The following is a 25495-nucleotide window of genomic DNA, read 5'->3' as shown; positions in this document are numbered from 1 at the left end:
GGGGGGCTGACGCGTTAGCGGCGGTTTCAGGCAGCATCCCAGCGTGGGTGACAAATCGAGGAAGAAAACTCAGGCGGAGAACAATAAAAGGATGCTTCGGGCAGGAATTTGTGCACCGTGGAAGGAAAGGAGACAAAATCAATCTGGGTCTTTGCAGAGCGCTCGCTCCCAAAGCCGGCTGGCCCTGCCTGGCTGCACCCTGGGAGCGTGGAGGCACGAGCCATTTCTCCCAGCTGCTGGCCAGGAGTGCCAGCGGTGCTGACCGTCCCCTTCCCCGGTAATTGCGAGGGGATTAACTCACTCAATGGAAGATTGCAGAGCAGATTTCCACGCGTCTGAGATGCTCTTTGAGACCATCGATAAAGTGGACGCAAAGGCAGCGACGGCCGCGGGTCGGCTTTGCGTCACTCACAGCTCCTGGCCGAGGGGAGGCTCTGGCGTGAGCCCTGGGCTAAAACCTGGGGATTGCTTGGATCAGTGCAAGGCTCCAGCTGATAAAACGGGCATCTTACTTTTGTGCTTTTACCCATTCTAGTAAAGTTATCTTTCCCGCTGCACTGCAAACCCTGACATGTTCGGATACCTGCGGCTTCTCTAGAAAATGATGTTTCCTCCCTTTCCAGGTTTGAGAGACTTAGCGCCGGGTTTAAAGCCATACGCAGCATCGCTAAGACCCTCACGCGCTTTTCAAGAGCAGAAACGAAGCCAAGCAAAAGGCAGCCAATGTTCTGGAAATTAAGTGAAAGCCGAGAAGTTTGGGAAAGCAGAAAGGGCCTGCGAATCTGGGTCGAGTTTCTCGCTTGGTTCCATCCAACCACTTCTGCAGCTGAAGATCAGCGAGCGCAGCCAGTCCACGCCCAGGAGCCTGCAGCGTTATCAGAAGCAGATCAGCTGGAGGGGGAGGCAGCACGGCAGAGCCGCTCCTGCCCCGTTGGGCTGGGTGCCCTTGTGTGCAAAGTCTGCGATATTTGTGATCCGGTGATGGAGGGCAAAGTCTCTTTTTTACGGTCGTTTCATTACGATGCTTAATTTCTTCTGCAAAAGCAATTACATTCTATGGGTGGAAAGCAATATCGGAGATGTATGATTGTTATTGCTATCCCACCAGCTCCTCGGCTGGCGGCTGCCGCTGCCTGCGCTCCCACTGCCGCAGGAATAGCAATCAGGGCATCGGCGCCAGCGGCTCAGGCTGCGCCCGCCTGCACCAGGACAGATAAGAGACTTTGCAAACGGGAAGATAACCCCGTCCACCGGCCAAATATTTACCTGAGAGGGGGGGCGTGTCGCATCCGAGGGACGGCTCTACAGGCGCTGATCAAACACACTCGGTGACCTCTGGGAACAAACAAAACTGATAACGTGGCCCTGGGCTGGGCTCCTTTGCTGTCTGTTTTCATCACCAAGTTCTCCAATTATTCAGGAAACGCAGCAGCAACGTGCCTGGTCTGGGCTTTGTTTATTAATTCTTACACCATCTTCACCTAACAAAAGGAATTAATGCCAAGACATGTAATTTTCTATTTCTTATAGGCTTAAAAAGAGTTACTTCTTCATCCGGTTAAACGAATCTGGTAGGAAATACAATTTTTTTTCCTAGCCAGTGGCCCAGTCTGCACAGATATTGAGGGCGTCTAATTACAAAACCAAATAGGCACCTTGCAGCCCTCAAACGTTAGTTTTGTTGCGAAGACTAGTCTACTTAATGATGTTTCCCTCATAATTAAAACTAGCATGTCAAGGGTTACCGTGCTGGGAAAGCGAAGGCAAAGGAAAGAATCGCCCCAGGATTTGCATGGGTCAGGATACCACCACGCGAAGGAGCTGGAAAGGTGCTGAGCAGGTCCAGGACCGCACAGCATCTGTGGGGGGAGACACGCCGCGGCGCACGGGCTGGGCGGCGGGGCAGCCTCAGAGCTGGTGCGTCGCAGCAGCTCGTTAGAGTGTCACGACACTGGCGGAGCCGCGGACAAGGATCTCCCAGTACGTACGGCGTGATATATGCTGCCCGTCAAGAGGCAGCCGGGACTGAGGTGCACGCGGGGCTCCGCTTGCCATCCAGTTGTCTGCTTTTAATGGATATAAATGGTTACCTTTAGCGCTGAAAAAGCTGAATAGATACAAATATTACCAATACCTTAAGGGTGCACTGGGCCTCATTATCCTTGGGTAATCGAGGTTATGTGGAGCTCTTCTCCTTTATCTGTCACTGTCTCCCTCGGCAATGTGCTGAAGCAGAGAAACCTCGAGGATGAATTGCCCGGGAAGCTGGAGAAGGGCTGGGACCCCAAAACCTCGCTGGGCGGGAGGACGACCCGCGTCCTGACTTACTTTCTGAATTCCTGAGTTGGGCAATGCCAGCAAATGGCAACGCTGGCCACCCCCTCCGTGCATAATTGGTTTCAACTAAATCTCTGCAAGTAGTTACTCATTTGGTACGTTTTGTTTCTCTCGGTCTTTGCGAATCACCGGCAAAAAGCCAGTGACGTTCTCAGATGGATCCACGGTTATTTCTGAATTTCTCCGGGAAATGTTGCAATTTGCAAAGTGTGCGCTGAGTCAGTATCACTCAGAAGAGTTCCTCTTCCTTCCCCGGGTAAACATCTACCTACGTGCTACCCATTGCTGCGTGTGAATGCTATTCTGGAGAGCTACAGAAATATCCCTTTGGTAAACAAACCCAATAGTACCGAGACTACCCCCAGCAGTGAATTTCAGGGGCTTTATTGGTCTGGCGAAGCCAGCTGCGTTGGGGAATCCCACAAGCCGCACGTGGCTCTTCCGCTTCTTGGTGGGAGTTATCTCACCGAGCAAGTTGTGTATTTTTCAACTGAATCTAGAATGCAACATTTGCAAGCACCAAATGCATGAGCATTCGAGCTGAGAATTTGCTTTCTGCAAGTATTCTTACCAATGAAACTGAAGCCGTAAAATATTCCTGGAAAGTGCTTATGTCAAATGATGTTTTTCAGGTTACCTCAAATTTGCTTTCTGTTTCTAAGGAATGCTCAGACTTTCAGCTCCTCCCCTCCTTTCCCCCCGCTGCTTGCAGTGTACGAGTCGCGTTTGTAACGAGGAGTAAGGCAGTGTGCTGTATGCATAATCACATGGCAGCACATCCACAGATCTTACCAAAATCACTGAAAATATTGAGCTGCATTTTTGCACTGAAACATTCAAGCAGATTCATAAAGCTCCAACTCGATTTACTTCATTGGGGGGGGGGGGGGAAGCAGAGTTTCAAACAGTTCTCCATCCGTTGTCTCCTTGGCAGAGTAGATAAATAGTCCACAGAGGCCAAATCCCCATCGCAAAGCAGCGTGTGACGTCTGCCAGGCAGGAGTCAGACCGCGGCTCCCCCGGGCCCCAGCAGATGCCGTGTGCGTCCAGGATCACGGCTGCCTCTTCACCGATCGCTTCCACGTTGTTGCAATGTTCATCGAAGACCGCTTCTCTGCAGAAAAGCGATGCCAATGTGGAGCCAGTCCAAGCCCAGCTCCTCGGCTCGCTTTTTTTACTGTAGGCAGGAAAATCAGTAATGTGATGAAAATGACCTCAAATTGCTATTGCTGGATTATTTAATCTGGCCAGGGTCCTTTCGACTCTCAGCCACCATAAAGGAAGACAAATTGCCTGTCTGGTGTTTAAAGGTTTTGGAATATAGGACAGCATTGATTTTGTGTATCGGAAAAGGTGACACTCCCTGGGCTTGCCAGCGCGCGGGAGTTTTGATGAGAAAGCATCCTTCGGTGCTGATCCTCCCCACTGATACCGCGCATCTCGCTTCTGCTGGGGAGCGAGCGGCTGGCGGGCGTCATGGATAACGCAGGGAACAGGGAGAGGGGCAGAGATGGGATGAGATGCGTGGGAGGAAAGCGTCGGCTCCTTGGGCTCTCTGCTGTTGCCCACCCTCGCTGCCCACCCTGCCTGCCTCTGACCTGGGCTGGCTGGGACCCGGCTTTGTTCCGCGGGTCCCCTCCGTGCCCGCTGCTCTTCCAGGCAGCCGACGAGTCCCCCCGCCTCCTTCCCAACGCGCCGAGCAGATGGAGCGCTTTGCCTCTCGCTGGGAAGCGTTATTTCCAGTCCTTGACTCGAAGGGGATAAGCGCTCCCAATTTCAGGCGTCTATCGAGCTCAGAGGGCAGCCCGGTTCCCGCGGCGCTGGGCTCACGCCGTGGCTGCCTCCTGCTCTCCCGGCACCGGGCCACTTCTCACCCCGACTCCGCCGCCACCGAAACGGGTTGGGAAAGCCTCCGTCGGCCACCCGGTGAGCTGCTGGGGCCACCAGCCTGGAGGAGAGCCAAAACTGCCCACCGGGACAAATTCCCCCCTCCAAGAGCCCCCCGGGCAAGGGGCTGTGGGGCTGTGCACCCCGGCTGCCCCCCGCTCACCTTGCAGCGTGCCAGTGGGGTCAACGGCTTTTGTGTGCCTATAAACCACAGCAGTTACACCCCCGATCTAGTTTACACGCAAAATAAAGCTAATTTGTTGTTTGGGTTTCCTTCCACTAATTCCCAGGAGTAGCCCACAAAGGGGAAGCTATGAAGGAAAAAGCGATTAATTCTCAGTGGCACATTTAAACACCGTTTTTATTACAATTCAGCCTTTTCACGCACTTTGCCCTTTTCTGATTCATTCTTGCTCTTTTGAGGTGGAACAAGGCTGATGTTTTGCAGCTCCCGTTTCTCGAGAGGAGTTTTTAACTCCTGGTTTGCTGTTGTAGCTGCGTCGGTGAACGAGAGCCTTTCCCGCTGCGCCCACAGACGCGGGGATTCTCCGGGGATGCTCCCTGGGAGCGGCAGCGTGCTGTGCTCTCCCAGCACGGGACTTTGCTGCCCTGCAGGATCCAGCCTGGGCGTGATGGGGTGCAGTGGGGTGCGATGGGGTGCAGTGGGGTGCACCCGGGCCAGGGCCGTCCCCGGCCGAGCTGCCAGCCCCCCCAGCTCCGCCACGGAGCACCCGCGCAGCGGCGTTTTACAACGCAGCGCAACAAAACCTGAAATGTACTGGAAATAATTCTACTATCAACTGCATTCAGCTCTGTTTGTTTGCTTTTAAATTAACATTGGGGATGAAATGATTCACTGAACTACAAAGAGATCCTCGACTTGACAAGAATCGCAGGCAGGATTTCTTCCACTTCCAGATATCACAGGAAAAAACATTTCAACATCTTGTCTGCTCGGTGCAAGAAAAATAGTTTTGTACTCTATGCCTGCGAAACGAGGAGCTTATCAAAAAAATCTCAGGCATCAGAGGGACGAGATGGCAGAGGTGCCGACGAGGCACCTTTTCTCTCTGCTGTGCGTAACCGGGGCGGTGCTGCGGGGAAGGACAGGTCTCTGAAGCGGCACAGGGCCGCTCTTACGAACTGCTGGTGTCCGTGATTAAGGGGACGGGTCCCGCAAGAGCCGGAGCAGAAGGAGCAGGGGCACTAACAGGGTGCTCACAGCCAGCGCTGCAGCCTGGAGCCAGAGAAACGGGGAAAAGGGAAGGGTTCTCGGTGATTTTCCTGCAGAGAAAAGGGGGGAAATGGCTCGGAGATGCAGGGAGAGGGGTGGGCAGGAGGAGCGGGCAGCGGGGTCCGTGTCCGGCCGGGCTGCCCGTGCCCCCATCGCCCCGTGCCCTGCGCGCAGGTGCCTCGGTGGTCGCTCACCCCTCCCCACTGCACAGCATCCTCTCAGCCCAAGCAAGAAAAGCTTCCCCCCGCTCCCTGCCTCCCACCCGGATTAAACTCCTGCCAGCAGCCTACGGCAGGGGTATGCCAGGTGTCTCCAGACACGAGGCACGCATGTAGGGATGGCGGTAATGATTAGGAGCTGCTTTAGGTAATGATTAGGAGCTGCGGCAAAGCAAGCATGGGTGGATAAACCAGACTCGTCAGAGCATATAAGCCTAGAGTCGTAATTAGACATGGCGAGGGGAGCCGTGACCTTGAAAGCATTAGGGAAGAGGACTTCTAATTAGGAGGCAAAAGGGCCAGGCGTTGTTTAACCTGCTTCTAGAAGTCATTAAACTGCCCCGGATGACTTTGTTGCCAAGAAGATTTGGAGGACGAGCTGACAAGCTTTAGCAAAGCTGACCAAGCAAGAAGAGAGGCCGGGCTGGAAACGAGGGCACGCTCCTCTAGGGCCGGCCCCGGTCCCAAGTCCTCGGGGTGCCCCTGCCACCGGCCGGGGACGGGCACGAGGTTAACGGCAGATCAGAAGCATCTCCCGAGAATTCACCGGCAGCCTGCCGAGGAGCAGCAGCATCCGACAGTTCCATTTGCAGGACAGGCTCCTGCACAGCAGACATTTCTAGCTGGATTTGGGCTGGAAAGGGCGTTTAACTCAGGGAAGAGACTGGTGAGGTTTTGCTTCTGGGAAAACCGGACGGAAAGACGGAGGTCAAGGAAAGGCTCCAGGAGAACATCAGGTCACAAATTTCCAAACCGTTTTCATGCACAAACCCCTTTAATTTTGGCGCCTTGGGACCAAACACAAAATGAAGCTCAGAGAATTAAATAAGCCAGAGGGACTAAAAATTTCTCTCAGTTGGTTGCCCTTTAGGTAGGAAGCTCCAGCTGCTGGTTCTCCAGCCGGGCAGAGGGCTGCCAGGAGCACCCCGGCTTGTGACGGCATTTCGCACGTGACACGTCCTCTGCAGGTGGGCTTCGGTGCAAAGCCGACGTTTGGGGAGTCGCCAACATGGGCGAGAAGCTGAGGGACGTGGAAGTTTAAGCTTTAGGTTGGTTTTTATTTCTTTCTAATTGAGCTGGTTTGCTGATTCCAGTTTGAAAGCTTCTGACTGTTCCAGAGGCAACAAGGTTACTGGACGATCAAGCTCTCTGGTGCCATCAGGTCTCTCCCACCCACCTAATGAAAACAAATGCCACCTGGGACAAGGGCCATCCTTCTTATTGGTCTTCTGGGGCCCCAAGAATGGCCTTGCTTTAGACTTCTTTTTATAGATGTTATTTTAACAAAGGACCCAAATTATATCCCAGCCGCTCCCAGATACATCTAATCCCCAAACTGTAATGGAGCTGTTTCTGGTCTCTGGCCATTAATCCTATTCGCATCAGCCTTTGCTTCTGGTCCTGGGTGTGTGAACTACCAGTTACTCTAAGAGGGTGCAAAGTAAAAGCTCTTGGAAGCAGTTTCCCACATCAGGGCTCCAAAGGGCAGGAGCAGGGCTTAGCGGCCCATTAACAGCAGCTGGTGGAGCCACTGGAAGTGTGCGGGCAGCAGGAGGGGAGGGGTAGTCCCCTTTTATGAAGTTTGCGGTCCCTGCTTTGTAATAAAATCCAGCGTTTCGGCCGGTGAAATGCAATCACCTTTCAAAAGCAGAGAATTAAGGCTTCCTAGATGGCTTACAGCAGAGCCTCAACAGGGGAAAAGCACGGAGAAGCCAGGCAGCGGGAGGGGACATTTGTGCAATAAGCCAGCCCTAAGACCGTGCAGGCAAGCAAATAAGAGTTGATGAGGATCAATTGGTTTGCAGCAGGACCTCGACTGCAGCAGCTCATGCTTCCAGCAGCATCAAACTTCATTCACTCCTAAGGACCTTCAAACTTTAAGACCATTTTTTTCCCCTCAATATTCAAGTGCTGGCACAGTCTCCGGCTTGCCAGCCCCGTGGGTACCCGGGGGGATGAATGAGTGCAGCAGGAAACAAATTGGAAATAACAGCTTACTTTTACTGTGAGATAAAAAAAGGAAGACAAGGGGAGAGCGGAGAAGTAGCTTAGATAAAACTGCAGCTCGGGCTGGAAGTAACAGAAAGGGGCAGAGATATCTGAAGCAGGTAACTGCAGAGACAGGCACCTCAGCTCCACGGCTGGCGCGCGAATCCTGCGGCTGCTCGCTTGCCTGCCCGCCCGGCTGCAGCCTCACGCGCTCGGTCCGCGCACGAGCCCTCGTGCGAAGCGTGCACACGCGCTCCGTGGCGCGTGAACTCACCCGGTCCCGCAGAAGCGACTTGCGCAGTAACTTGCAAAGCTGACCCTCCCTCCCTGGAGAGCAGCCGCCCGTGCACCGAGCGGGGTGATGCCAGACCACGGCACGGCCACGGCCACGGCTGCCGGCGCCTCTCAGCCTTCCCCTCCTGCCAGCTGCCGGCCGGGCGGCACTGATTCCAGAGGCAACCGGGCATCCCTTTGAAGAAAACCATGGGGGGACGCCGAGCCCCCAGCCCTGCCCTCTCTTCCCGGCTCTGCAGCCCAGCCGCACCTCGCTCGCCCCGTTGTTGCTCGCCTGGAAAACAACAGCAGGCGCGGTGGAAAAAAAAAATATTTAGCGCTTTGGTTGGGGCAGAGGCCAAATATTTAGGTGTTTCTCCCAAACTTGTTACATTTGGCATTCTTCTGAGAGTGTTTACTTCCTCCCTGTGCTGAAAACAGCGAGATATATCAAGCAGCAGGAGTAGAGAGAGGACAAGGATATATTAAGAGGCTAGCATGAGAACATGAAGATGTTTTTTCTGCTCATTTTGGAGGCAGCGAGCCAGGCTCCGAGCAGACCTGCGGAGGAGGGGATGCTGGCTGTCACCTCTCCACCCGCGCTACCGAGCCGGCTGCCGGCGGGCACGGGGGGAAAGCAGACCGGGAGCCTCGCAGGGTGGTACGTGACGCTGCCGGGGCACCCTCTGCCCGATGCCCAGTGGCTGGGGTCCGGGGGAGAAAGCCACCTCCCTTTGCCGGAGGACGGTGCCAGGGAGAGCGGCGGTGTGCCGGCACGGCGAGCTGCTCGGGGGCTGCTGGCGAGAGGGTTTTACCCTCCAGCACTTGTTTTGCTGTTGTGCTCTGGAGCAAGACACCGGCTTTTCCCGCAAACAAAGCCATAAATTGTGGTGCAAGCAGGTTTCAAGGGGAAGAAAAAGTGGAGCTGGGATGACAGCGACGGGGAGTTGTGTGAGGAGGTGAATTACTTGAAATATGGCTGAAAACTTCCACACCATAAATATATTTCTGATCGCGGCTAATAAATCATCGTAATTATTCTATAAATAAGGGAAAGGCTGGCTGTGTGGTACCTGACTTTTTTCTACAGGCCTCTGGAGCAAATTTGTTAGCATCTTAAAATAAACCGTTTGCTCCAGATAGTTTGTTTGTACTCTCCAGGCTGAATTGTCTTCTCATTCATTTTTCATCGCCTTTGGTTTGGTCGTTGGGAATCTTTTTGTGCTTTTTTCCCTGTCTGGCTCTGACAAAGAGATACTGGGGGGAAGCGTGTTTAAAAACCAACCAGAAAGCGCTTGCTTTTCTTCTATGCCGCGAGGGGTCTTGACAGCAGAGATCCAAGTTTCCTCCCACGTCCCCCCGCGCTGGCTAACGTCCACGTTTGCCTCTCGGCTGGCGAAGGGATAAGCTGGAGAAGGGAACGTGCTGCATCACGGTTATCCCGTGGCACGGAGCCGCACACTCAAGCATCCCAGTCTGCCTGCACCCAAACTGGAGACCTGCCTGTCCGCCGGTCCTTCCGTGGTGATAAAGACCACGAGACAGAAGCCACAAAGACAGAAGGGACGAAGCGTAAAGGGTAATTCTGCCTTCGTCCTGGCAGCTGCAGGAAACCGTGTCTGGCTGCTGGGTAAGAGGGGACGCAGCTGAGTGGTGAAACCCACGCGGAGGTTTTCCCTCAACACGTAAATGACAAGACTTCACGACCAGTTTGCCTCCATATCTTTTCTGCAGCCAGTTGCCGTTTGCGCTGGAAGAAGCCTCTGCGGGCAGTAGGCAGGGCCAAGCGCCCCGTGATGCCGATGCCAGGCAAGGAGCGGGTCCTGAGCCATGTGTCGAACACACAGGAGAATGGGGAAGGAATGAGGTTTCCATTCCATGTATTACTGGTGGAGAGCAGAGCTCCTGAGTGGCGAGAGCCGCAGCAGGCATACCCGTGCCACGCAGTGATGGAGAACAGCAGGGGAGCGGTGCTGCCTCAGGTGTCAAATCCTATTTATTTCATTTCGGGTTTCTTCAGTGGGAAAATTATCAATCAACTCCACTTACATTTCAAGTGGCTGTTACAGGGAAAGCTTGTACACATGCAGAAACTCATTCCTGTAGCCCTCCCGGTTGCAGGGAAGGAGCCGCAGGGTTTCTGAGTTTAACTGGAGGACGGGAGTCCCGCAGCCTCACGTCACCCAGCACCTGCCTGCGAACCTATTTCTGTATGAGTTTTCTAAGCGGTAAAGGCAACGTTGGCCTGTGATGCGTCAAACTGTCTTGCATCAGGTTTTATCCAGGGCAGAGCTAAAGGATGCCGAATGCCCTTGCAGCCGGGGGTGAGCCCAGTTCCCTGCAGATATGCCGCATTCAGGCTGGTCTCCAGCCCGGAGTTCAGCTCCCCTGGTGTCCCCAGTGCGCTCTGCGCTAAGGAGGCCTCTGTTTAATGGCTTTTCCACAGGGCTATAAACTTGCAACACACCATTTTTTCCCTTTTATAGATCAACATTACTAATTTATTGGCAGTTTACTATTTGGAAATGTTCTCATATAAATTAATGGGAAGGTAATATTAAACCTCAGTCCCTGGGGGAGGAGAAAGCCAAACAAAACCCACATTCTCTGCGCTCGGGGAAAGGCAGCCTGGTAAATCATCCCCTTTGCTCCGCAGAGGCCATCGCTCCGAGGGCGGGAGCAGCGCGAAGGAGCCCCAGACTCTGCCAGGGCTTCCCACGGGTCCTGAACCAAGGAGCCAGCCCGGCTCGGAAGCCCGGGTCACACAGGTTGGCGTTTGTTGGTCCTACAGGACTCGCTCCTCACCAGCTCCTGGGTCTGCACGATCTTCTTCTGTAACCTGGGTGGGGAAACGCACACCCTGACTGTACTTTTCTGTAGTGCTTTTCAGGCGTGCAGACATCGCAAGACACTTCACCCAGCATTTAATTATATGCCAGAGGAAGAAGCGCCCTGCTCAGACAGCTTCAGCTGCCGCGGCGAACCGGCAGCGTCCTGCAGGCCACGGCGCGCGGCACAAATACATGCATCGGTGTCAATTCAGTGGCATACCAGATCCGCGCATTCCTTCCCTAAACACAGACAAACCTGTATTGAGAAGAGGGGGTAAGGAGCTGTTATGCGCGTGTGAAGGAGGAGGAGTGTTTTTTTCCCAGGCACGAGCCGTTATTAAAGACTGCTCCTTCCTCTCACGCGCTTCGGGAGCCAAAATGGAAGTAATCTGCCCCAAAACGAGCGGCTCCCACCATCTCCCGCTTGGTGAGAGGCTTCCCAGTCCTGGGAAAGCAGCCCCTGTGCAAGCTCGGACCTGGCAGAGGGATAACCGATGCTCCCTCGGCATCCCCCGCAGCCGGGGCAGGGCTTGAAGCGACGGAGCTGGAGGGGAACGTTGCGTTAATTTACACGCGCCTCCTTTCACTTTCCAAAACTATTGCCATTTATGAGACAAGCTGATTGAGTTAAATCACTTCTCCCGCAGTAATATAAAAAGGCTGCGGCTCAGGAATACTGACACGCATGAGGGTCGGGCTCACTTTTCTTGCTGAGCAGATGAGGAACAGGAATGATTATTTCGTATCACTTTACAAAAGAGACCTTACTGTAACATACCTGCTGTGCCTTGATAAATAGCACCAGCAGATAATAAGGGCCTTAGGCAAGGAGCAAGGAAGAAAAAAGGCTTTCCAGCGTGTGAACACAAATGCTTTAAATGTGAACTAAATTGGCCTGATCATTCCTCAGATTTGCAAAATTAAACCGTGCCCAATTGTCAACAGCACTGAGATTTATGAGACAAAGGTAGCCAAAGCAAAGAGAATCTATAACAGCCCTGCTCGAGGTGCTTGTAGGTTTAAGAAGCACGTACCGTTTATGAAGCCAAGCGCTATAATTTCGTTATCCTCCGTACCACCTCCCAGCAATGGAGAGCCAGAAAAGTTCATCAGGGACACGCGAGAGAGGAGGACACTGGCAGCAGAGCTGGAAGTAAGCCGGCCTTAGCATCAGGCCTCCGCTCTTAAGAAAACCTCTTTACCCAAGGAACTGTAGGGCCGGACCTACCCGTACTATGCACCACCGTCAAGGTGAAAAACCCATAATTCAGCGTGAATTGGTGTCCTAGGAAGCAGCCTGCTGCACACATGCTTGAGAGCGGTGGAAGAACCTGCACGGGGAAATCACAGCCAGTAGCCGGCTCTTTTGAGCTTTGCCAAGCACTGGGTTTGCTAACGCCGTCCCTTTCTGCTAGGGGCCGTAGTTCTACATCAGCGGCTGCTCCGCGCAATGTAGTTGCCGTGCGGTCACTGGGAACTGCAAGTTAGTGAAATCAAAATCATCTTTGCTTTGCCCTGATTGCACCTCATTTACCCAGAGCTCTCAGACTCCTGCTTGGACCCCCACTCCTGCAGTGGTTCAGAAAGAACGCCAGTCTCGCTGCATTTCTCTCCTCAGATTTGTTCACCTTATCCTACTTAGCGAACCAGGACCAGATTAGCGTTTCTTTCCCCGTGAGGAACAGCGCGAAGCACTGCACCCTGTAACGGCACCTCTCCTTTGCAAGGCAGCAGAGACCTCTGCTTTAGTTTCACGTCTCCGGGTTGTTAATGTCTCCCAGCCGCCCTGCGAAGGAGAGCCACCTTGCTTCACCTTGCAGCGGCTAGATGGAAAACCTGGGGAAACCATGGCAATGCTGAAGTCAGTGGCACCTTTCTAAGGGTGCCAAGGATTTCTCAGCAGTCATCAAAGGCAAGTTACCTCTCGAGCTGTTAAAAGCAGAGTTTCCAGCCTCCTGCAAGCACTGTTTCTTAGGCGTTTGCTTTTGACCCCAGCTGGTGCCCCTGCGCTCTGCAGCCCCTTGCCTGTGACCCCCCCCCGGGGTCTCCAGCCCCCACCTGCCCCACCGGCTCCGTAACAGAGGTGCCGGCAGCCGCCTGGCAGAGAGGGCGAGGGCTCGGCGTGCTGGAGATGAAGCCAGCCAAGAGCTGACCGTGTCTCCATCAAAACGAAAGGTACCTGAGCACGTAAGCGCGGGGTGAGCGGGTGGATTCTTGACGCCTGTGCTGAAGGCAATTAAGCTGCTCAGATACTCATCTGCCCTCAGGGTCCTGCTTCAGAGCCAGGGCTTTGCAGCCCGGCCGGGAGGCTGGGGGATGCAGGCTAGGAAGCCAGTTAGAGAAAGATGATTGATCTGAGCTCATTCCTATCAGCCGTGCTGGAACAGAGGCAGAGCCAGAGGAGCTCCATCTACACCGTACTGCTGCTGCATTCAGGATCCTGGTGCCTGGAGGTATCTTGCCCAGGGAGCTTGTCCCTGTCCTATCCCATTTAGAGGCAAGCTGAGAATCAGGACATCCCACCCTACCCTAAGCTCAACCAGGGGCCCATAAATTTCTTATGCAAAATAAGACTTCTAAGAGCACCTCGGGGCTGTCGCTAAATACTGGGAAGGAGAGGAAGCACCAAGCTTCCCGCTTAGCTCCAAGAACGAAGCGCTGCCCACCTCTGTCCCCTGTCCGGTCCTCAGCCAAACAGCTGGCAGCCGCCTCGTGGGTGGCTTATGAGACCCGCAGGCGGTAACAACGAGCACTGAGCCTGGGCAAACTCTGTATCTGTCGGGGACTGAGGCTACTGGGGCTTTGGCATGCTCTGAGGCTGTATGAAGGGTATGGAGAAGGTAGGCGTTTTTTTCTTCTTTCATTTATCTCTAAGGCTTTAGCTGCTGGGCTGCTAAGTCAGGGCTTCACGCTTTCTAATTTTTTCTTTTGTCTTGCATACACATATGAGACAGATTTTGCTTCCACAAGGGATATTTATAGGACGTATGTTGGAGCTTGAAGACACTGATTAGCAATGTTTAGATTCAAAAAAGAAGAAACTGCATGAGAGCAGCCTAGCCAGGCAAACGCTACACAAGATGTTAGCTTCTGGGTAGTGACTCCCCAGCCTTCTTTGCTGGTTCTCAGCACCGGACAGAAGCAGCTGGGGGGCTGCGGAGCTGGGGGTGCGAGGCGGGCTCTGCGGCAGGGCCGGCAGTAGTCAGCGAAGGCAGGCTGCTCTGCCTCCTCTCCCTGGGGAAGGGCTTTGGGGACGGCAGCGGATAAAGAGCGTGCTTCCCTGGAAAAGGGAGCTGTGGCTGGAAAGCTGGGTAACGTCCCCTGGGCAGGCAGCCCCCGCTGCAGGGAGGCTCCGTGAGGCTGCGGGGGCTTGCGGTGACTCTCTCGGGCTTGGAGAACGGGCAGAAGGCAGATGTGCCCCCTGAAATACTTTCCAGCTTTTTCACATCTTCTCAGCCCTCCCCTCCAGCTCCCCGGGCTTGTGACTCTTTCCTTCCAGGGATCTGGTGAGCTGGAGCTGGAGCTGTGCCTTGCTATACGGTCCCATCAAGACCATCAAAGGAGGAGTCTGAGACCTTGGGGGATGCTTTCTTAAGCGAATACAAGTCTCAGAGGCCCCTAAGAGCTGCTCAGAGTATAAAATCCGCTAGGTGCTTTCCAGAATCCTGTTCCCGGTCAGCGCGGGTCTGAAAAACCAAAGTACGACGTTACAAGGAGGCAGAAATTGCATTATACTCCTCTCTTCCTCACAAGCGCTAAATAACACTTCTGCTCTTTCCATATGAAAGGAAAATGGGTAATGACAACCTATTTCTATTGAAGAGACAATTTTCGCTCCTCCTTGGCAAGTGTAGCCAGGGCAGCATCTTTCTCTCCACTCAGAGACAAATTAACAGATTTTGCCGCAAGAACACGACGGGTGAAGTGCAGTGCAGCTGGCAACGTTCACCCGCCACAGTTAGCAGCACCCTTGGGGTGCCCACAACTATTAACGCTCGTGGTGGGTGGGTGGTAACACAGGTGCTGTTACGGGAAACGTGGGAAGTGCAGTTCGGGTCACAGGGAAAGCCCCTCTTTTCTTCCAGAATACGGGTCTGCGTGAGCATCTGTGACCTGCAGCGCAGCAGCCAGCTCCAGTCAGCGCTTACAGTTCTGCACCAGCGTCAGGAACTTGACTTTCTTGGAGAGATGACTCTGAGAAGAACAAGTTCGACAAATGAATTCACTAATGACTTCCTTCCCTCCTACTTCAATGGTGGGATAATTCACAGTTCCTGCTCCCGCAGCGGGCTGCTCCATCGCCTGCCACCCGCTCCGTGCTAGGCAGCCCTGGCAGCGCCGCTGAGTAAACGAGCCAGACAAAGGGGGCCAAGATTGCCGAGCGGCATCAATCTGCCTTTTAAAACGCTGCTAAAAATGCTGCGCTGGCTATTTTAAGGAGGCCCAGCGGCGGGCGGGCGGCGGGCAGGGCTCTCCGGAGGGCAGCGAGGACGCGGCTCGGACGCCCAAACTCCAGCCAAGTATCTCCCTCCCCGCGAGATTTACGCCCCAAGCATCTCAAACCCACCCTGAACCCAAATAATGGCCTATATATAAAAGCTTTGTGTGCACGCTTGCTTTGGTACTGTTGAAAGCCTCAACTCTCCTTTGATACCTCTTGTTTTCTGGTTCGACAATAGTCTGGGCGCTTCTGGCTGGTGACGTTTCAATGCAGGGCAGAGGCCAGAAGCTCTAGAAGAGGCTCAGGGCCAGAGAATAGCTGACGGCAAGGGCACGGGGCCTTGCAATACTGGGGTTCACTTGCCCTGCTAACATCTACAGAGGTATAACAGATGGTTATAGCCAAATAAATGCAGGCACAGTTTCCTGGTGGCTTGCAGCCCCCTCTCTCAAGCTCGACCTGTGCTGCCGGGCCCCAGAGCTCCCCGGACGCGGTCCTCGTCCCCCAGCGCACAATTCCCACGCCAGCTCCACTCGTTTAGCACAAATGGGGAAATGATATTTTTTTAAGTGGGGATGAGTTAGGAGGATTTGTTTCAGATACAAGATAGCTCTCATTAGTGTTTGCTCGTTTGGGTTTATTTAAGCCTTAATTGATTGTCTTCTACTTAACTGCGTTCCAGTATCACTCCGGCTCCAGAACAGCCTCTTACGTGACTGATGATTGCATGCTCTTCCCTTCGTCTCTCTAAAGATCTTTCATGTTAGTTAGCCAGGTTTAGCGGATGATAAAGTCATGGGGCTTGCAGTAAAGCCGAGCTCTCTCCTTCACGTCGCTACACATGCAGTCTCCAGAAAGACTGCGTCCAGGTGAGTCTTGTGCTTTGACACCTGTTTTTGCTGAAGCTGTTGCAATCTGCAGCTGCAAACACCGTGCGTGAAATCGTGGGTTTGCATGTAATGAACGTGCCGGGGTCTCGTGGCTCCCTCCCGCCAGGTTGCGGAGGGACGAGAACTCTGACTGGGCAGAGCTGAGGTCCAGTTTGTGACTGGCCTCGTTACGGGGAGATGGAGAGGGGACTGCCATCGGCCTTGCAGCGTCACCGAACACACGCTGCCCAGCCTGGAGGTTGGGCTTTCGTCGGTGGCTCTGCGGGAGCCGTGCCCAAACGGCCCCAGCAGGTCGGCAGCATGCTTTGGGAAAAACGAGGATCAGCCTGGCCATTATTTAGGACACTTTTGTAGCCCTGCTTCTGCTTGGGCTTGGATAGGAGAGGTCTGCCTCCCCAGCAGCTGAAATCTCACAGGATAAGCTGTTCTTCAGGCCAGCCCCTGAGATTTCATCCTTCCCAAAATAGGTTCCTTCCGAGCAGGAATCTGACTCCAAACAGCGTGGGGATTCGGATGCTGAACTACAGCACTTCTAGTGGCAGCTGGAGCCGATCCGCCAGGAGCGTGCATACGGAGCTGGGACTTGCCAGGCATCAGAGGGACAAAGCTGACCTTTCATCGGGCTGCCTTGCTTAAAGGAGGCTCCTTCTCTTTCTAGAATAAGTTTGTATGGAGGCAGAAGAGAAACCCAGTGACTCAGAAAGGCAGCAGAGACTCGTTTCTGCTTCAGTCTTGCTTTCTGGTGCGATTGTTCAGAACAAAGCGAGCCGTGGTTGGTGAAATGCCCCTTCCTTGCCGGCCCTGCGTGGAGCCGAGGCGCGTCGGAGGTTCGTTCCCGCGAGGGGACCGCCCAGGCGGTTCTGACTCTGCAAACTGCAGTCCCGCTCCTCACTCGTAACCAGGAGCAGCTTTGGAGAGTCTGTCCCCAAATTCATACAAAAATTTCTTTTATTGCAGCGACCAAACACAAACCGCCCAAAGCAGCTTGTCTTTTCAAGAGAGACACTTTCCTTTCAATACACTAGCGACAGGAATAATGTGGCTTTCTTACTGGCAGCGCCCCTGAAGAGAGGAAAACCGATCAGGCTCCGGTGCAACACCTCCTAGAATAACCAAAGCCTTTCCCCTCACGTTCGCTTGTCCTCTTTGTGCTCTGCTGTCTTTAAACGAGCGCAGAGCTAAAAAGGCACGAACTTTCAGCTGAGAGGAATTTGGCGGCGGCGGCTGCTGCTGCTGCTGCAAACCTCTCTCAATCGGGAGCCTGAGGAGGAGGAGGAGGAGGAGGAGGAGGAGGCAGCAGCAGCCGTTTGGGAGCCGCTGCTTGCCGGTGGAAGATTTGCGCTCTCGTTGCTCGACATTTCACGGGAACGGCAACTCTGCTGTTTTCTGCCGGGGGGGCAGGAGGCCGTCGGGCACCGCTCTGCCGGCCAGCCCGCGCCCGCCCTGGGCTGCCGAGGTGCGAGGGAGCCCTTCGCCCCGCAGGGCCTGCGGCCTGGGCCTTCCCAAGCCCGGCTTCAAAAGGTGTCCCCTTCCCCAGGGCTCTTCGGGGAACCACCAGCAGCGTGGGGACGGGGTCGCGCCGGCTCCGCAGGGGACGGGGAATCCGCACGGTGACCCCTGCGTCCCGGACCGGTGACCGGTGGGTCTCGAACCGGTGACCTCCGGGTCCCGAACCCGTGATCCCTGCGTGCCGGACCGATGAACCCTGCGTCCCGCACCGGTGACCCCCGGGTCCCGAACCGGTGACCCGCTGCGCGCCCGCCGGACCGGGCGGAGCGGAGCGGAGCGACCGGCTCGCCTCCCCCGGCAGCCGCAGGCGCGGTGTAATCCGCCGGGCTCGGGGAGAGAGAGAGCGCTCCGGCGGCGGCGGCGGCGGCGGGAGGGGGGGCGGGAGGGGGGGGAGAAGGAAGTTGTGGCCGAACGCGGCCCCCAGGGCAGGCAAAGAGCCCGCTTCCCGGCGGGCCGCCTACCGCGGTGGGCTCCAGCCGCGGCCCCACCGGCCCCCGGGGCCCGCCCCGCCGCGGCCGCGGAGCGGAGGGGCCGCGCTCCGCCCCCGCCTCCTCCCCGCGCAACTTCGCCTGAGCCGCGGCCCCCCCCCCCCCCCGCCTGCCCCCGCCCCGCGGGTGCGCGCACAGACGCGGGCGCGCCGAGCCCAGCCGAGCCGCGCCGAGCCGAGCCCAGCCGCGCCTTCCCCCGCCGCGCATGGGGCGCGCAGCCTCCGCGGGCGCGCAGCTGCCCCGCCGGCGCTGAAGGGGCCGGGGCAGCCGGACCACCACCACCGCCCGCCGCCGCCGCCGCCCCCCGGGCGATGCCCGCCCCGCTGGCCGCCACCTGCCCCGCCGCTGAGCGCCGCCGCGGGCGCGGAGCGGCGCGCCCGGATGGAGAGCTGAGGCGGTGAGCCCCGCCGGGCCGGGCCGAAGCGAGCCGGGCCGGGCCGGGAGACGTGAGGATGTGGATGCGACGGCTCTCGGGAAGCAGGTAGGGCCGGGGCGCGGCGGCCCCGCGGAGCCCCGCGGAGCGGGAGCCGGCTGCGCGTCTCGCCTCCGCTCGGGGAGCAGGAGTTGGCGGCGGAACTTGGGGGAGCGGGGAGGCGCAGCCCGGAGGATGTCCGCGCTCGGGGAGCCGCGGCCGGCGCCGGGTGCGGGCGAGGTGGCCGGGCTCCCTCCCTTCTTCCCTCCCTTCCCTCCCCTTCCCTCCTTCCCCCCCCCCCCGTCCGCCCCGGCCCGGGGGAAGCGGGCGCGCCGCGTCCCTTCGCCTTGCCGATCCCCTCGCCGCTGCCGGGCAGGGGTCCCCCCCGCCTTCGCCGGCCCGGGGGTGGGTGGTTGGTGGTGGTGGTGGTGGTTGGGCTGGGGGGGGGGGGGGGGGGGATGCTGCCGGCCGGCCGGATGTGTTTGGGAGATTAATCGGGATTCGCAAAGCGGGGGAGAGGGAGGCAAAGTGTTACGTAACACGTTTTCATCCCCGCTGCCAAGTCAGCCGAGCCGAAATCTTGTGGGCTCCCTGGTGCGGTGGTGGGAGAAGCCCGGGTACCCAGCGCCTGCCCGCGCCCTGCCCGCCTGCCCCCGGCAGCAGTACCTGGCGGTCGGTCTCTCCAGCCTATCTATCTCGGTGGAATGCATTTGTTTGCAGCAGCAGCAGCGGTAGCAGCAGCAGCGCGTTAAACAAGTGAGATCGGGAGGAAAACCACGCTGCTGCCGTTGAGACCCGGCCATCCGTTCCTCTGCCCCCCCCCCCCCCCCCTCCCCACCCGGTGCTGTGTTTGAAAAGTCCTGGCTTCGGGCCGGCCAGCGGTACCTATGGGGCAGGGGTCGAACCCCGCCGCCTGCCCCACGCTTCCCCGCTGCGGAGCGGGACAGCGGTTCGGAACGCATCCTCGTGTTCGCCGGCTGCGCGGAGGGTCTGGCCGCCGCAGAGAGGGGTCCCCGGGCGAGGGGTCCCTGGCAGGTGCCCCCGCTCCCGTCGATGGCACCGGGCCTGGCGGCCGCTCCCCAGGGAGCGGGACTCGGCACCCCGGACGGCTGCGGGGCGAGCGGATGGATGCGGCCCCGCCGCCAGCCCTACCCCGCGCAGCAACTAGGGGAGCCCATCAGCCCGCTCCGCTCCCCGCGCCCGTGCGCTCCGGCAGAACATGGCTGCTGCTTTGGGGGTGCGGGAGCGGAGGCGGGCAGGGCCCCCCGAACGCCGCAGGGGCCGCGGGCGGGATGCGGGTGATGCGAGAGGCCCTCGTCCGTCACCCTTTGGGGTCGCTGGCGGCTCGCTCCCTCTGCCTGGGCTTTGGATGGAGTCCGGGAGGGTGAAACTTGAACTGAGGGGTTTTTCGGAGCTGGGGGGAGGCCCTCGGCTTTTGTTTTACACTCGCCTGTGCCGTGCGGCGTAGTCCGGAGGCACGTGGCAAGCGAGCTCCCGATGCCCCCGGCCTCGTCCCCTGCTCCCGGCCGATGCACCCTGATGGCCCGGCCGCGCGAGCGCCTTCCTGCTGCCGCCGGAGCCGTCCGTCCGTCCGTCCGTCTGCCGAGGATGCGCTGCCGTGTGGTGGGAAGGAGAGAGTCTCCGGGGAGTGTGTGGCGATGTAGTGACCGTAGGAATTCCTCCTAGGGAAGGTGCCCGAGACGGTTTTCGGGGTGCCTCCTCGCCTTTGGATGTATTGTGTGGCAGACGAAAAGCCCGGTGGAGCTGGAGGGCTCTTTTTCTGAGGCTGGAGCCGGCAGAAGACTGTAATCTTGGAAACAGAGGACGCCCTCTGCTTTTTTATTTTTGCGAAGAGTTTAGCAGTGAAAACAGGAGCCTTCCGGTCGCTTCTCTCCTCGATTCGCCTCGCGAATCTCTGTGCTGTGTATCCTGGATCCTCAGCGCCAGGCTGTCCTCTGTACCACCTCATCAGCTTCCAGTCCCTCCGCGTTTTATTTTTAATAAGAGATAACTTTACTGCTAACCTTGCCTGCTGCTCTCGCTTCTCTCTAACTCTAATTGCTTCTGGCTTTATTTCTGACATTTCCCATGTCGTTTCCCCTCATTTTCTTGAAGACTGCTGGAAAAATAGCTCCAAGAGAAGCAGCAGACCTTTCCAGCGCCCGTTTCGCCCCACACGGTCTCTGCCTGGAGCTGCCGGCTGCCACGGGGAGATGGTACCTTATTGCTCCTTTCAAGCTGGATTCCTCTCGCCCCGCGGCAGCGGCGTGACCTTGCGGGCGAGCCTTGCTCTGAAGCTGGGGAGGGCAAGCCCTGCTAAACCCCCATCGCTCGAAATTACGCCGCCCTTGCTTTCGCGAAGGGGAGCTTGCGCTTCCCCCGGTTCCGAGCGCCGCCAGGAGCGGGGCTGGGTGCGCGGCATTGCCCCTTAAAGCCCCTGCGAGGTCCCGGGGATGCTCCAGATCCGCTCTGCCCTTCGCAGCGCAGCGGGGGCGGGCGTGGGTGCTGCAGGGCAAAGGTCTGTTATTTGGGGGGACGGCAGCTACTCCGTCGCCTCCTGAGCGTGCACCGACATACGTGTGCGTGCATACGTCTGCGTCAGTGCCTGCGCCTGCCTGTAAGGGCACGACAGCTTTCTGCAGCGTGCCGCCTGCCTGGCTTCTAGCTCTGGCTGAGGACTTCCCTTCCATAGCTACAAATACACTATTTTAAACGATATGCCACGATTTTTACAGCATTTAGCTCCGGAGTGATTTGCAGTCTGAGTAAAAACACTGTTTGCAATTTCTTCCCACTTGTATAGAACAACTCATTAAAAGCATACATCCCTGCGCGTTGGCACTGAGGGAACTTTATGGGCCTTGTAGTTACTGCCAAAGCAAACGTTTTCCGTGCATTTCACTCGTCAAGTTCACGCTGTCAAATGTAGATTCAGCCGCTTGTCAAAGATGCAAGCCTTGCAGTCTGGAAAGTAATGAGAGCAGTAAGCAGTGGGAGTTAATGGCCTCCACTGAGGAGTCCTTACTCATCCCGCATCCACGCAGGGGCTGAGCTGGCTGCTCCTGGGTGAATTGATTGCCACAGAAATTCATCTAGTGTCACCGGCTATGATACTTAACAGCCACAATAATGCTTGAATAAACTGCACTTTTATGCAGCGGTTCGTACCTCCTAACCGGCAGCAATTTCACAGATGAGGCAAAGGGAGCGGCGCTGGTCTTCAGCAGCCTCTTCCCCAGAGCATGAATAATTGTTGTAATAACGCCGGAGCCATCGCCGCCGCGTTGCCTTTGTGGCGTCTCCGGCGGGGTGACGGATGGGAGCTGCCGCGGTCGCGGAGCGGCCGCTCGCCCTGGGTGCCGCGGGGGCTGCCCCACGTCGCCGGCCGTCCCGCCTGCCTTCGGCACACGGGACGTGCGCGCTGCCGGCCCCTCCGCTCCAGGCGTCGGAGCGCCGCGGTTGGGGTTTGCTTTACCTGACGGTCATCTGCTGAAAATAAGGAGTTGCTAGCTTTCCTTCAAAGCCCAGCCTGTAAAGGGGAACACAGCGAGGGAGAGACCAGCTCTCCAGCTGGCCCGATAACCTCCTTCCCACCTTTCCTCACCCGAGTCCGATCCGCGAGGTCTCCCAGCACGGCTTATTTACATTTGTATCTATACGTATGTATGCAGGGCGGCGGTGAGCACTGAGAGCGGCTTCGCACGACAGCTCCGTAGGGTGTGAATAATCCATGTGACTTCCGACAGGTCTGAGGTTTATTATGGAAATGTAGGCATGCTTAAGCCTTTAAATACAGCTAATAGGAGAAGGACTGGGAGGAAAGATTACGGGAATCAATATGCTGAGCCGGAGGAGCGGGAGCCGCTCCGCTCCGGGTTGCGGTACCCTCGTTATTCTCGTTAAGGGCTGGGCACGATGAAGCGGGTTACAGCAACTCGGGCCCGACGGGGTTTGGGTTTGAGACCACAACTCTTCCAGGGGGACAGCTCCTGGAAGCCAAGCGTGTTGGGCGGGATCAGCGGGGAGGGTGGAGCGGCCTCGTCGGCGCTTTCACCCCCTCCTTTAAAACACAGGGGTTTTCCTTCTGTCCTTCCCACCCTGGATGGTCCCGCTGGGAGGGGGTTCCCTGGCCAAGCCCAGCGACCCGGCGGCCGCCGCGGGTTTCCTGGGGGATGCTCCCGAAGCTGCCGCTTGGCCCTTCTTTGCCTCGGGTGCACGGTTTTCATCAGAGTGAATTTTTTCACTGGAATAACGTAAAACTCTGGACCTCAACCGCCTCCTTAAAAATGGAACTTGAGTTGATATGAATATTTCCTGTGGCTCTTCTTACTGGGACCTGCACCTACAGACTTTGATAGCTTACATAATTTCCTGTGATGGAGATGTACTTCATCTAATTTCACTTTGAAATGCATTGATTAAATCAGAACTGCTGGGAGATTTAAACTGAGTCTCTGTGGCCTGAACTTAACTGTGGGAGGTTTACCTGCCTTCATCCTTCAACATTAATTTGGTTTTATGAGGATTCCTCCTGAAATGAGGTTTTGCCTGCCACTGAATTGCTACTGCTTTCTGGGTTTATCAATGCCTTTCTCTGGCCCCAGCGGCTCTGCGAGTAGAAGCCGCGCTTAAGCCTCCTTTCAGCGCAGCGTCGGATGCCCTTGCCTGGAGCCGCGCCGGGGGACGCAGCGGGGACCGAGGGGCGGTTTTTTGGCCAGGCTTCGTCTCTCTCCGGCGCTTCTTGCGCGGGTCGCCCAAGCTGGAGGCGAAGCGCCCACGGCGCGGGTGGCGGGGCCGGGCGATGCCGCGGCGAAGCTCTCGGCCGGGGCCAGGGCTGCTGGCTGCGATGCTCACGGAGCAAGATGGAGACCTGCGGCGGTAACCCCAAGCGCGGGAGGATACGTCCTCTCGTCAGCGCTGAGTGATTCAGCCTCTCTGGTACCAAGCAACGGCGATAAAAGGAAAAGGAAGACGGCTTGCCATGGAGATGGATGAGCGGTTGTGTGGAAATAAGCACAGGGACGGGGTCAGCGAGCGCTGAGTGCCCCGGGGCGGGAGGCTGAAGCACCTGCCGGGGATTCGCCCGAGGTCCTTGCCGGCAGAGCAGCGGGTTGTACATCCCCAGCGAGGCCTTTGAGCCTGGCTCTGGTTTTCTCTCCAAGACCACTGGCCGCCTTTGGGCCAGCGCCCCACCAAAATTCAGCGGCAGAGGCTTCCCCAGCCCTCCAACTTCGCTGGCTGTCCTGGAGAAATTAAATGGACTTGGAAAAAAAACCAAAAAAAAAAAGTATAAAAAAGTAAAGCTCATCATTCATAAAGTGTTCATTTTCAACTCTGATCTGCAGAATGTCTCACTGTGACTTGGAAACGATGTGTAGGCGGGAGATATACTTGAACATGCGATGATTTTTGTTTAATTTTGCTCTGAAGGTCCTTCTCGGCAGCTCTGCTTTTCTGGAAGCTTTGTTGCGTCCCCAGCAGTGCTGTGTCCGTTCTGCCGGTGGCTGCTGGTGCGTCCCGATGAGCGATGCTGCCGGTGCGCTCCAGCAGTGTCCGGCTTGCCCGATCCTGCACGGTGCTATGGGGAGCAAAAGCGAATCTGCTCTTAGCCCCGGGTGAAGCTGTCCGTGGGACAAGGCTTGGCCATTGCGAGGTGGGAGCGGTGAAGCTTTTCTCTGCCTGGCTGGGGTGCGAGCGTTACAAACTGCTTTGGCTTCCAAATAAAGGCTGAGCGAGAGCTCCTTCAAGAGCAACACGTAGCCTGGGAGCTGTGACCTGCTTCCTGCAGGAGAAATACAAGTCCGGACCCTTGAGGTGGAAACACCGGAGCTTGCCAGAGTGCTTGTGCACTAACGCGCGAGAAGCGAGGGAATAGGGATAGGGATAGGGATGGGGATGGGGATGGGGACGGGGACATGCTGGCGCAGGGACCCGTGGCGAGGGGCGTGACCGTGTGCCTCGGGACACCGGCGGAGCAGCACACACCGTGCAAGGGACTGCGCCGTTCTGCGCAGGAAAGCGGTTTGGTGGAGTTTAGCTACCACCCCGCAGGGATCGGTTGCTCCCATCCGTAAGGGGCTTTGGCCGTGGCTCCCTTTCTGCAGCATCCCCGGGGTGTTCAGGAGAATCTCCTTGTGACACCCGCTCCAGCCGTGGCTGGTGGCCCTGTGAATAGAAAACGTGGCCGCGTAGCGCTGGCTCAGTAACTGCGTAAAGCTGCCGTGGCTCGGTGTGGGAGGGCTGAGGGCTCGTTGCTCAGCAGACAGCATTTGAGGCTCCGTTAGGAGCAAACAGCACTAATTGATGTTGCCACTTGACTGCGTGTCGTTCAGGTTGAAGATGTGGCAAGGTCGGGGGGGACCCCGGGTTTCCCCCCCCCGGGATTTGCCTGCCCGGCGAGCCGAGCCCGCCGCACGCGCGGCTTCCTCAGGGACGCGTTCCTCTAATTGCCGGAGTCCCGTGCGTGACCCCGGCCCTGCTCCCGGTGCCTGCGATAGCATCTCTGCCTCCGTCTGCAGGACTCGAGTAATGAAGCGTCAGTTAATTGACATGGATTAGGACATCCACTTAAGTACCCACCGAAACGTGGGTGATTAATGCCGGGAGCTGAGGCCACGTGGCCGCGCTTCCCGCCGGGAGCGTGGTCGGGCTCTGCCTCTCCCCGGCAGAAGCCGAAGCTGGGCTGAGCCCGCAGCAGCTGGGCATTACACAGGCAAAGCGTTGCCATCTCAGATGCTGGCAAGCGTTATTTTAAAAAGAGCTCCTGTGTAGAATAAACCTGTTTTCTACAAGTAGTTGCATTTCATGGGTTTTCTTATTAAGTTTTCTCTGGGAAAGATGAGGATGGGTTACTCATCTTCTTGTTTCTTGGCTTCATAAGAGGCTCTCTACCCCTTCAGCATCCTCTGACGTGAAATATTCAGGACATATTCCAAGTTCCTGTCCAAGTGACCATATTCTCTGGCAAAATCAGTTTTGCTAATTTT

The 25495-nt window shown here is 56.8% G+C and overlaps 1 protein-coding gene across 1 annotated transcript in view; it reads left to right on the top strand.

The window, feature by feature from the left end:
- Positions 1-18232: 18232 nt before the first annotated feature.
- AJAP1 (adherens junctions associated protein 1) overlaps positions 18233-25495 on the top strand; it is a 46259-nt gene continuing 38996 nt past the window's right edge. Inside the window, 1 exon segment of the mRNA XM_052792685.1 lies at positions 18233-18578. Coding sequence (XP_052648645.1) covers positions 18550-18578 — 29 coding nt within the window. The 5' untranslated portion in view covers positions 18233-18549.

The sequence above is a fragment of the Harpia harpyja genome, chromosome 7 (assembly GCF_026419915.1).
Source record: "Harpia harpyja isolate bHarHar1 chromosome 7, bHarHar1 primary haplotype, whole genome shotgun sequence".
NCBI classification, from domain to species: domain Eukaryota; kingdom Metazoa; phylum Chordata; class Aves; order Accipitriformes; family Accipitridae; genus Harpia; species Harpia harpyja.
The sequence above is the reverse complement of the archived record's forward strand: the minus strand, read 5'-3'. Positions and strand labels throughout refer to the sequence as shown.